The sequence below is a fragment of the Eucalyptus grandis genome, chromosome 11 (genome assembly GCF_016545825.1).
Source record: "Eucalyptus grandis isolate ANBG69807.140 chromosome 11, ASM1654582v1, whole genome shotgun sequence".
In the NCBI taxonomy this organism is placed as follows: domain Eukaryota; kingdom Viridiplantae; phylum Streptophyta; class Magnoliopsida; order Myrtales; family Myrtaceae; genus Eucalyptus; species Eucalyptus grandis.
Window position 1 is genome coordinate 9,758,651 of NC_052622.1, and position 12,321 is coordinate 9,770,971.

General features: G+C 40.7%; 1 protein-coding gene across 1 annotated transcript; it reads right to left on the bottom strand.

The window, feature by feature from the left end:
- Nucleotides 1-4,817: 4,817 nt before the first annotated feature.
- Nucleotides 4,818-6,028, bottom strand: LOC104452422 (the record flags this gene model as incomplete). The annotated part of the gene is made up of 2 exons (XM_039304543.1): nt 4,818-4,978; nt 5,155-6,028. A coding segment is annotated over one exon (798 nt), but the record flags the coding sequence as incomplete, so codon positions are not given.
- Nucleotides 6,029-12,321: the final 6,293 nt, after the last annotated feature.

Consider the following 12,321-nt stretch of genomic DNA (forward strand, 5'->3'; position numbering starts at 1 on the left):
GTCGCAAGTGCTGTCAAGTTCCGAACAGAAATATTCATGGCTGAATTTCAGCCATTTTTGGTGAGTTTTGGGGTAACCAAGTTGGGAGTAGTATGTTGAAAGCGCTTTTTATTGACTATAAATATGTTTGAACGGAGTTCGGTGGAGAAATCCTGGCATGATAAAGAAGCACTCAATTTGCATTGTGAATGGCTTGAATAATTGCTTTGGGTATGTGATTGGTAGTATAGCCGTTTCGTAGTTTAGGTAATGCATTACTCAATTTTAACATTGTTTGTTGCTTATCTAATAGGATCACAAATTCGATGATTTGAGTAACATTTGTTATTTGGTCGTAGGCGTTTCGAGGTTAGTGGTGCTATCTCTTCTGAGAATTTTTATAAAGGGGATTTATTCTTAGAATCGGGAAGACCAGGTCAGTTGTAGCAGGTATGTTATCCCATAATAAGCGAACCTCTATTCAAGAATTTCAGGAGCTGCCTTTTAGCTGTGAACTATTCATAAATTTGGATTAGAGATGCTCAAAGATGCTAGGAAAGTCACATCTCTAACTTAGCCGAGCTGCGTTTCTCAAAGGATCGTACTAAGCTGGAGAAGAAGAAGTGTGTAGAGAGACACGAAGAGAATTTGCATAAGCACACACTTTACTTCAAGGACTTTGCCCAAAACATTACATCCTTTTTATCTTTTATAGGCATTAAGAGGTCATAAAAAACAAAGACCAAACTCATGGGTCTTAAAACACACAAAGGCTTCGGAATTCCTGGTTGGGAATTATTATAGGCGATATGAACGATGACTATGAATAGTAATTTCCCTAACATATTGCTACAGTATTTTATTATAATGACTTGTGCTATAGTAACTTTCGCTACAAGTCTTATTTGCCATCTCGAGAGTTATAGCGATAATTTGAATCATCGAAGCTATGTCATGCAAGCCGTTCTTTCTCGTAGTGTTGTTCCATTCCAATGTCATCAGGAGGACCATTGGTATTATGAGAGGATTCCCTTTGAGAGATCATGGCATCCCACATACTTTGATTGCTTGAGGCATGTTCTTCTTCATGAATTCTGGAGGATCCCGAAGTGTCGGTGAGCATGACTGGTTGGGGCCAATTTGCTGTTTGGGCATAATGAGAGACTTGGGCATAATGAGAGATTGTGCTGGAGTCCATTCCAAGAGATAGAGGACCTTCCCATCGGGCATAGGATGCCTAAGTATATGATTCTTGAGGGGATTGTGCATGATCGTCCATATTTGCCATTTCTTGCTCTTGTGATTCCTTACTTGATTTTGTGTTTGCTTGAATTCCTCAAGTGCTTGTTTGGTAGCATATTTGTTGCATAAAATATGAATCAGACACTTACTATATTTTGATATTTGTGAATTGTGTAAGAATTGGTTGGTGGAAAAATATGTTTTGTTTCAGAAATGAAGTTGATAAATATTATATATTTTGGCATTGCGAAACATTTTTACAAAAAGCTCTTGATGACATGCATTTGATTCAATTTGATTTGTAAAATTAGTTAATGAGACGAGTCTATTTCTAGTAGATGAATTGAATTGCGAAAGCTTTTTATGATATATGAAATGAATTCTTGATTTGCTTTGTGGATTGTGGAGGATGTTATGTTCAATATCGCTATGAGCCTAGTGAGGGGCTTGTGGGTATGCATACTTAGGATGTCCTTGTGGGTTGAGCTACTCGCTAATAATAGGTGGAGATCTTGCCAAGGGAAAATTTTGTTCGCATTGTCATTAGTCGTTATATCATGACCATGGTTTAATATTGAGCAACAGAATGGTCAGCGGAGTGTACTATTGATATGTCATTTTAATTTAGTCGATGAAATGGACCATCGGCATGTGATTATATCATGACCATGGTTTAATATTGAGCAACAGAATGGTCAGCGGAGTGTACTATTGATATGTCATTTTAATTTAGTCGATGAAATGGACCATCGGCATGTGATTTGAGATTAATCTTTGGAATAGATTATTGACGTGAGGTTTCATATGAGATTAATAAATGGAATAGACCATTGATGTATGACATGGGATTAATCAATGGAATAGATCATTGACGTGTAAATTGATGAAATTGATGAATGGATTTGATTATCGATATTTGTTTTGATATTATTATAAAATGAATATTTCTACTATAAATACAGCTATGTTGAAGCATATGTAACTTATTTTCTTATTGTTATATTTTGAATTTTGGATTAAAAGAGTTGTGGTTTTTGGTTGCAAGTATGCATAATGGGTGCACGATCTGCTTAGAACAGATGTATTACTCGTTGAGCCGTGGTCGCTCACCCCTTTATTTTCCAAACTTTTTTTTTTCCAGGTTCCTCATTTAACAATAAGTACTATGAGAGTGATATCGACGAAGAGACTTTAGGAATTGTTTTTGGGAGCTTTGAGGCCGCGCCCTTTGGGGGGAAGGACGGCCATCTCATCTCCTTTCATGATGGTTTTGGGCGTGGCATTTTGTAGTATCAGAACTTTGATTATGATCTTTTATTGGGTAGATTTTGTAAAGATGCTGTGAGGTTGTATATTAGAATGCGTCAATCTTTTGTTAAGTACTGGAATTGATGATTCATTTTTAGTCCATGCAGTTATGGATCTTGATTTGGAGAAGCTTATTTGGCTTTATAAAGTGTATCAAGGGCAAACGAGTTGTTACTTTTGATATGAAGAATGTATCTTAAGGTTCTTGAGGTGAGATTTTGAGAAAGAGATAAAGAGTCATTGTGGCTTTATATATATATATTTAACTCCACTAGATTTCCATGTGACTCTTTATCATTCATCCGAAACACACACTTTTTGAACACGCGATTCGCAACTAAGAAATCATTACTTTATAATCCTCAGTTAAATCAATTTGGGGCTCATTTCTTGCTTAGTGCGATTCACCGAATCGCGTGTTCAAAAAGTGTGTTTCGGATGAATGATAAAGAGTCACATGGAAATCTAGTGGAGTTAAATATATATATATATATATATATATATATATATATATATATTTGTCGATGTTATTTTAGGGGTTGTTTGGTTATCCTCCTCACATCGTGATACTGTTATGATTATTTGTAGACTTAAAAGATATAAAAAATAATGTTGTGAAGTTGGAAAGTATTATTGTTGTCGGATATGTTTCTTGAGAATCTATTAGGCTTGTCTTCTTATAGGGAAATTGTTTTTGGTATTGATTAGATACTTGATGTATAATTTTTTTAAGGTACCACATTGAATGACACTTTCTAAACTTGAAAAAGAAAAGGAGATGATGAGCCTAGAATTATTTTCAGAGCAAGATATGGCCATTAGAAATTTCTTATCATGCCTCTTGAATTAATAGATGTGCCTTTTGCTTTCATGTATTTGATCAACGGAGTATTCAAAGAGTGTATAAATAGATTTATTGTGGTGTTCATAAAAGACATTGACTTACTAGAAGAGCTTACGAATCATTGTCATAACCTTGAGTCTTGTTGGGTCTCGCTTCCAAATATCCCCTGCATTTTTCAACATGGAAATTCTATTTTGCTGGCTTCTTTGAATGGTTGTGGCATGGAAATATTTTGTATTTTTACCACCCCACTTCAGCCACTCTATTCTCGATCTCAAGCCCCAGTACATTTGTTTTGCACAGATTCTCAATTTGTTCTGTAAGTTTTTGCTGTTTAATTCTGTGTGCAGGTAAGCTCTAGAAATTAATTTCTCCTTGCAACTCATCTCTTAGGTCATTAATCCGCTTCAGGTTGTTTAGAAAAGTTATCTTGCTCCGTTTGGCTAAAGCTAATGACATAGCTTTTAATTTCAGTACCGAATCCTCAGTAATTAGGCCAGGTTCATTCCAAGTATCCTTAATGATCCTACCACACTCCTCATTTTCCAACCAAAAGGCCTCAACTATGAAGGCTTTGCTCCTCTTCACCGGTTCAACTAATAGAGAGAGTAAAATTGGGCTATGGTTTAATTCATTTAAAAATTTTGAATTCGTAAAACAGCTCCGAGCAATGATTCGTAAGCCCGATATCTGACCCGGCTCGCTTGTACCGGGCTATTAATCAGATTTACAATTTTTCTTTTTTAAAATTAGAAAGAGAGGGTTTTTTTTTTTTTTTTTTTTTTTTGGAGGGAAAGCAATCGGGGAGGGGCGCAAACGGATGGACGGTGGGGATTGCACTGGCCGCCTTCGAAACCTTCCCTCCCCTCCCTTTCTACTCCCTCTCGCCCGCCATTCTTGCAACCCCCGAATCCTTTCTTCATCTTCGCTTTCTTTCTGCCCTGTTTGCATGTATTAGCATGCATAAGGTAAGGCTCCACTTGTATTCTGCATAGTAGACAAGGCTCGGACATGGAATTTGTCGCATTTGCACCATTCGTTCCTTGGCCTATATTGTAGAAAGTTCCATGAAATGATGTTTATTATGAGCGAAGATCTGCACAGCCCTTGCCTCAGCTTGTGAGGGTTGGTTGGTGGCCCTCAGTCAACCATGGCAAGGGTCAAACGACGCTCATTGTGCCTTAGTGATGCTCACGTCGACCCTTGCGTAAGCGACACGAGGGTCGCGCGACCTTCATTCTCGCTCAACCGTCGCCACCTCTCTCTCTGCCTTCCGTGACCATGGCCAGCCCTCAAGTGTTACTAAACTGATTTCAAATTATTATTCCTGTCTGAAACTCTTTCGTTTGATGGTTAAATGTAATTTATCATTTAATTGGAATACCATATATACGCAATTTTCGGACAAAACCCACGCCAAAGCTAGTCTAACCCATCGGGAGTATAGCTTAAAGAACTAATTCTGATGGTCAAACAAGATTTGCTCAAAAAGCGTCTTAAAAACAATCCAGAAGCAGAAATATCAGAATTGGAGAGAACGGTAGAACCACTTTCTCTTGCGACTTTACTTCTATACAGAGAAGGTGACGATCATCAGGTCATATCCTGTTGAAAGCAAATCTGATCAGTTCGTTTAAACAACAAGAAACAAGACTACACACACCCAAACATCTCAAGGACCTCTGATGGCAAATCCGACAAAGCTTCAGTTTGATGAGTATTTAAAATTTCTACTGGGTATAGTTTGCAGAAGTAACATCCGACAAAGAGTTAAAGCGTACATTTTGCAGAGTGTTTTCATCTCCACTGCCGGCAAAGTTCTGGTGGAGACTGCCGGCAAATTGCAGCGTGCAATCTTTAGTCAATCTCGGCTATGACAATACGACTGGGAGTGGGAATATCCACAGCAGCTTGGGGATCACATAAATGAGATTGATCCACAAGTCTTTCGACCGGTACTTTAACCACATCATGGTGAAACCCAATGTCAGAGACCAAACGACTGATGCAATACCTGCCATAACTCACCAGACCACCAACTGCCAGACCAGTAACACGGGTCGTCAAGTATCTAAGTGGAGAGGACCCGACAGCAGTTGAAGCAGCCTGAAAAGCTGCTGCTTGCCCACTTCGGCCTCCACTACTTGCTGTCACTACAAGCAGACCTGTTTTACAGTAGATAGCAAAGTCCTCACAGTTGTTGTTGGAAAGATTGTAGCCTCCAAAGCCATTCTGGAGGAGGTAAGAGGCACGGTGAAGCACATCTTCAGGGGGGTCGGATTTCGCAAGTGTGCAAGTCCCTCCTCGAGCGCTAGCAAGATAGAAAACAGGGGACACGCCGTACTCAAAGAGGTAGAGGTTTCCACCTGAAAGGAAGCAGTCGATGCAGGAAGAGATGACACCATCAAGCCTCGACTGATCTCCGCATATCTGGCATTCAGTGCCGACGAGAGGATTGGGACATGATTTCAAAATGATGCGGTCTAACACAGTACCCCTGCCGATTTCGTGTCCTGCCCCTCGAGTGAAGTGAATAACCTTCCCTTCACCAACGAATATTCCTGTTCGCGAACTCAAAAGTGACAATCTTTTCAGTATGCGAAAGCAGCTAAGTCCATAGAAGGTACGTGCTTGTAAAGAACATAATCCGGACGATCAAAGGATCGAAAGAATTCGACCTCCTTCAGTTGACAGGAGTAACCAACAATTCAGAAATAGAGGGAGCACAAGCTAAGCAAGGGGGACAAAGGGGTGGCAGACTTCCAAAAGGGTCAAGGAGATTCGATCTCTCTGCCACGTTGAATACGACGACTCATCATAAAACATCTCCTTTTATACAAAAATCAGCAACGTTGCCACAATCTATATTAGCAGAAGTGGTAAAAACAGGATAGAAAATCCACCAAGAGAAGGAAAACGACCTCTCTCACAGACGCACGAGGGCAAAGCTCCTATATATGAAACTAGGAAAGGACATTATCAATCATGTGAACAATGGAGCAATTTTATAGTGAAAAAAAAAGAAAAAGCAGAGGAGTTGAGGCGAAATCATCACCACCACCATCATCATCATCGTCGCGAAAAACATTGCATTGGAAAAAGAGAGAAAAAGGGAACGTGCCGTCGTGGGAGTAGAGGTAAAAGTGACGCCAAGAGTAGATGTTGTAATATTAGGCCGGTGGGCCCCAAAAGAAGAAAAAGAAATGTTGAAAAGTCAAAGAAGGAGACAAAGGTAGAAGCTACAGCAAAGAGAGAGGAATCGAGAGTTTTCGGGAGAGAGGGAAAAGGAGAGAGAGAGAGAGAGAGAGAGAGAGGGGAAAAAAAAGAAAACAAAAAGAAAAAGGAAGAGATAAAAAGGAAGGAAGCCCACGTTCGGGCACAGAAAGAAAAGAAAGAAAAGAAGAAGAAGAAGAAGAAGAAGAAGAAGAGAAAAGGGAAGAAAGGAAAAGGGCTTTGACACGTGCACGGCTCGGATGCCTCGCCAAGCCGACTCTACTCCATAACGCAGCACCCGGTAAGAGATTAGGACCCTCGTTTGTCCAATTGAAGTTAATTATGAGTTTAGGGCTCAAATTCGGAATTGTTGGAAAATCAAGTGGCGAAGTCCAATTTTGGAGTAGTTGAGCCGTGTATTTTTGTGGGAATGATAGTTTAGGGTGTTGTGAAGCCATGAGATTTTACGGATCGTGATTTGAGCTTGTGGTTTGTCCGAAACAAAATTTCAAAGTTTCCCGCGCGCAGTGAACAGTACGCGTCCAGCAGCTTTGGGCCTATATTTTGTCACCTTTCGGTTTGATTTTGGGACGGTGAAGTTGGGATTCTTGTTATATGTATCAAGGGCTCTCTATTGACTATAAATTCGTTTGGACTGGGGTTCGGAGGAGGAAGTTAAGGCGTGATCAAGTTTTGCGTTTAATCTCCACGTTGCGAATTGCTTAATTAATCGCTTTGGTTATGCGATTTGTTAGCGTGTAGAAGTCCTTTTGTTAGAGTTAAGGCATAAGTTAGTCATTTCGTAGTTAAGATAAGAGTTTTATTAGATTTTAATATTATTCCTCGATTATTTGATAGGGCCTTGAGTTCGACGATACGAGTATCGTTCGTCGTTTGGTCATAGGCGACGAGGTGAGTGGTACTATATCTTCTTTGGTTTTGAAAAATTCATGTCTTGAAGTATATATGTATATACATTGAATTGAGGAGAGCATTTTTATGCATAAAAGCCAGATCGAGTAATTGCTACTCTTTGCTTGATTTTGGATGTTTGAAAAGCGTGTTATACAAAGTAAGTGGATAAATATATATATGAAATTGCTTTGCGATTGATTTATGGAAAGGTTTATAATGATTTGAGAAATTGATATGAAATTGATGATGGGTTATGCTGCAAATGTTATTTGTTTGGTTTAAGATATTGATTTCTGAATTGGATTTCTGGTATTGGAGGATGGTTATTTATGCTCAATATGACTGTGAACCCAATGAGGGGTTTTTGGGGTATGCATACTAGGTTTAGGATATCCTTCTGAGCCTAGCCATCGGCTTTGTAGGTGGAGATCTTGCCAAGGGGAAAAGCTTGGTCGCCTTGTCACAAGGCGTTGTGTCGTGACCATGGTGAAATATTGAGCAATAGATTAATCAATGGATGGACCATTGATATGCGATATTTGATGGAGATTCTATATGTGATATTTGATGGAGAGATTATTCAATGGACTTGACCATTGATACTTGACTTTTGATGGTGATTTAAATGAGTTTTCCATATTAGTATAAAGCTTTGATAATATCAAATAACTCTTATATGATTTGATATGTATTTTATATATTGAGTTGGCATTATATAGTTTGGTATTGTTTGGTATACATGCATAGTGGTTGTTCGATCTACTTAGAAGATATGTACTACTCACTGAGCCGTTGTTGCTCATTCCACTCCTCCTTTAATCTTTTCAAGTTCCTCGGTTAGCGGTGAATAGAACGAGAGCGCCGTCGGTGGGAAACTTTTGGGAAGTTCTATTTTTGGGTATGGCCAAAGGAAGTGGTGCACTTTCCTTGCCAGTGGTTGGATTGTCTGAGTTCTAATTGTATATTTTTTTGGTGGATTATAGAAACTCTGATGTTGCAACCAATCTGTTGGTCTATCTGATATGTATATATGGTTTGATATATATATATATAAATTGATATCAGGTTGTTGGTTGTGTTTGAGGCTGCGTCCTTCGTGTGGAAGGACGGCCGTGTCATTCCCATTCTTTGTGATTTTGGGGTGTGACAGATGTGATCCCCAGGCTTGAGTTGGTCCCTCTTGATCTTGTTGGACAGCACTCCCATATCTGCCTCTTCCGCTTCTTCTTCCTCTTCCTCTTCCTCTGCTTGTTCCTATGCTTTTTCTCCTTCTTCCTTCACCCTGGCTTTCGATTGGATTGATTGAGATATGAAAGTTTGGGTGGGAGATGCAATCACTCAGATTGCTTTGCCTCTACACTATCTCCCTCCCACTCTTGGGAGAACTTCTGAAGAAAAATGAGGAGATAAAAGAAAAAGAAAGAAGGATGGTTTGGCAAAGAAAAAAGGAAAAAGAAGAGAGGGAGATAAAGAAAAAAGAGTCAAAAGGAAAGGAGAAAGAAGAAAGCGGGAGAAGGGGAAAATTCATGCCCTAATGATCTAGACAATATGCCAAGCCGACTCAACACTGTATCCCGATGCTTGGTAAGTGTTTGTGCCCTCATTCGTTCAACTGGAGTAGTTTTGGATATAGGACTAGAAATTCAAAATTATTGAAGATTTGTGCGACGAAGTCTGATTTTTATGTCGTTGAACTATGTATTCATATAGAAACGATATTTTAGGGTGTTGTGAAACTGTAAGATTTTAGGGGGATCTCGATTTGAACTTACGATTTACCCAAAATGAAATTTCGAAATTTGTCGCACGTGCTGTCAAGTTTCGAACAGAAATATTCGGGGCTGAATTTCAGCCATTTCTGGTGAGTTTTGGGGTAACCAAGTTGGGAGTAGTATGTTGAAAGCGTTTTTTATTGACTATAAATATGTTTGAAACGGAGTTCGGTGGAGAAAGTTATGGCGTGATAAAGTTTCGCATTCACGCTTTGTATTGCGAATGGCTTGAATAATCGCTTTGGGTATGTGATTGGTAGTATAGCCGTTTCGTAGTTTAGGTAATGCATTACTCAATTTTAACGTTGTTTGTCGCTTATATGATAGGATCGCGAATTCGATGATTTGAGTAACATTTGTTATTTGGTCGTAGGCGTTTCGAGGTGAGTGGTGCTATCTCTTCTAAGAATTTTTATAAAGGGGATTTATGCTTAGAATCATGGAAGACCAGGTTAGTTGTAGCAGGTATGTTATCCCATAACAGGTGAACCTCTATTCAAGCCTTTCAGGAGTTGCCTTTTAGCCGTGAACTATTCAAAATTTGGATTAGAGATGCTCAAAGATGCTAGGAAAGTAACATCTCTAACTTAGCCGAGCTACGTTTCTCAGAGGATCGTACTAAGCTGGAGAAAAGAAGTGTTTAGAGAGACACAGAGAAAGTTTGCATAAGCACACACTTTACTTCAAAGACTTTGCCCAAAACATTACATCTTCTTTATCTTTTATAGGCATTAAGAGGTCATAAAAAACAAAGACCAAACTCATGGGTCTTAAAACACACAAAGGCTCCGGAATTCCTAGTCGGGAATTATTATAGGTGATATGAACGATGGCTATGAATAGTAATTTCCCTAACCTATTGCTACAGTATTTTATTATAATGACTTATGCTACAATAACTTTCACTACAAGTCTTATTTGCCATCTCGAGAGTTATAGTGATAATTTGAATCATCGAAGCTGTGTCCTGCAAGCCGTTCTTTCTCGTAGTGTTGTTCCATTCCAATGTCATCAGGAGGACAATTGGTATTATGAGAGGATTCCCTTTGAGAGATTAGGGCATCCCAGATAAGGGTGTGCAACTGGACCGGGTCAACCCAGTTCTCGGATGGCCCACCTAGAAAATAAGGTCGGGAACCGGTTCCAGTTGAAACCGGTCCAGGAACCGATTCCAACAACTCAGACCCTGTTTGAACCGGTCCGGGAATCGGTTCCGAGGGATTACCCACCCGGGAACCGGTTCGACCGGACCGGTTTGGGAACCGGTTAAGCCACCCCCAAAAAACAAAACGCGTAACCCTAATTTCTATATTTACCTCTCTCTCTCACGAGTCTCACCCCCTTCGTGAAGCTACTGCTGCTTCTTCGCCTGAGCCTCGTCCTTCGCGAAGCTGGGCGCCACCGTTGCTGCTTCTCCGCCTGAGCTCCATCCCTTCGTGAAGCTGCTGTTGCTTCTCCGCTTAAGCCCTGTCCTTCGCGAAGCGGCTGCTGCTTCTCCGCCTGAGCCCCGTCCCTTCGCGAAGTTGCTCCTACTTCTCCGCCTGAGCCCCGTCCCTTCGCGAAGCTGCTATTGCTTCTCTGCCTGAGCCCCGTTCGTTGCGAAGCTGGGCGTCACCGCCAGAAGCCGAGCCCCGCTTCTGCCCGTCCTCAGCCCATCCATCCAAGCCCCATGCTCACCCACGAGATCTGTAGTCGAGCCCTTGCTTTTGCCCTGCAGCAACTCCAGTGTCGCCCGCCCACCCGCCTTCTGTCCGCGACCTGCAGCCGAGACTCCTCCGTTGACGCTTGCACCCGCAATCGCACCTTTGCTCGCTCGTGCCTTCCTCTGCCCGAGTGTCGATCCCGGTTCCATCCGACGCCGCCTCTGCCGCTCTCGTCGCACCCCTTGTGCTCGCACCACCGCCTCACGGTAACAACTTGACTGAGCTGAGCAAGTGCAATGTTTCCTTTAATCCATTGATATCTGGCGTGATCCCCGCGACAGGGCAGTTAGGTACGTTTGAGATAGAGTCCTTCCTCGGCGACCCTCTGTTGGTCCTTCAATCTTTCCCTAATCGAACACTCCATCCACCGCCAAATCACACCAGATTAGGCCAGAAGAAGCCTCTGAAGTTTAGGGTATTTCTGGTACTCTTTGCTTTGGTTGTTGCTTTCTTGTCATTCGGGATCTTATCCTTCATACTTTTCTCGTTCGTCAATAGCCCGCTTGACTTACCTGAATACCTAGTAGAAGAAATAAAGTCTTCACTAGGTATTGTTCAGAAGTATTTAGATAAAATTATTCTTGGAGCATGCATCATATTGCATACCTTTTTTTAATACAAATACTCTGATTTTGGGGGCAGGATAGTAACAATGTTCTAAACATAACATGAATTTGGACCTAGATAACGACAATCTCAGTATCATCAAATCCGAAGCTGAGAATATATGTGCTGCACACATGGGTTGGTGTGATAATCCCCCTTATTTTAGCCCCTGAGGTACTTTTTTTAGACTAAGGTAATCACTTGGCAGGTTTGACATACTGGCATATTCAACAGAATACTACTATAGCAAGTTCTACTCTTTAATTGTTTTCGTGCAAGAATTTTTGCATCTAATATGTATACTTCATTACATTATTTGCAAGTACATATCCTCAGCAATATAACATTTTGCTCGAGAATCTTGGAGAGACAAGTTCTACTCTCTTTCTTTTCCTTTTCTAGTGATGTTATGAGGTACAAATTATTTGCTACAATGGTAGATGTGCTTATGCTGATCGATATGAGTGTTAAACGCTTTATTTTAAATATGAGTGTTGTACATCAATTTTTGCAAAACAGGTTCCAATATAAATAGGGTTGACCCTGTTCTCGGACCGGAAAAACAGAGTGGGTCGGGAACAGGGTCCAAAAAAAGAGAACTGGTTATAACAGGGTTGGGAATAGGGTCGAGGTCTAGACCCTGCTCACCCTGGACCCGATCACCCTTAATCCCAGATACTTTGATTGCTTGAGGCATGTTCTTCTTCATGAATTCTGGAGGATCTCGGAGTGTTGGCAA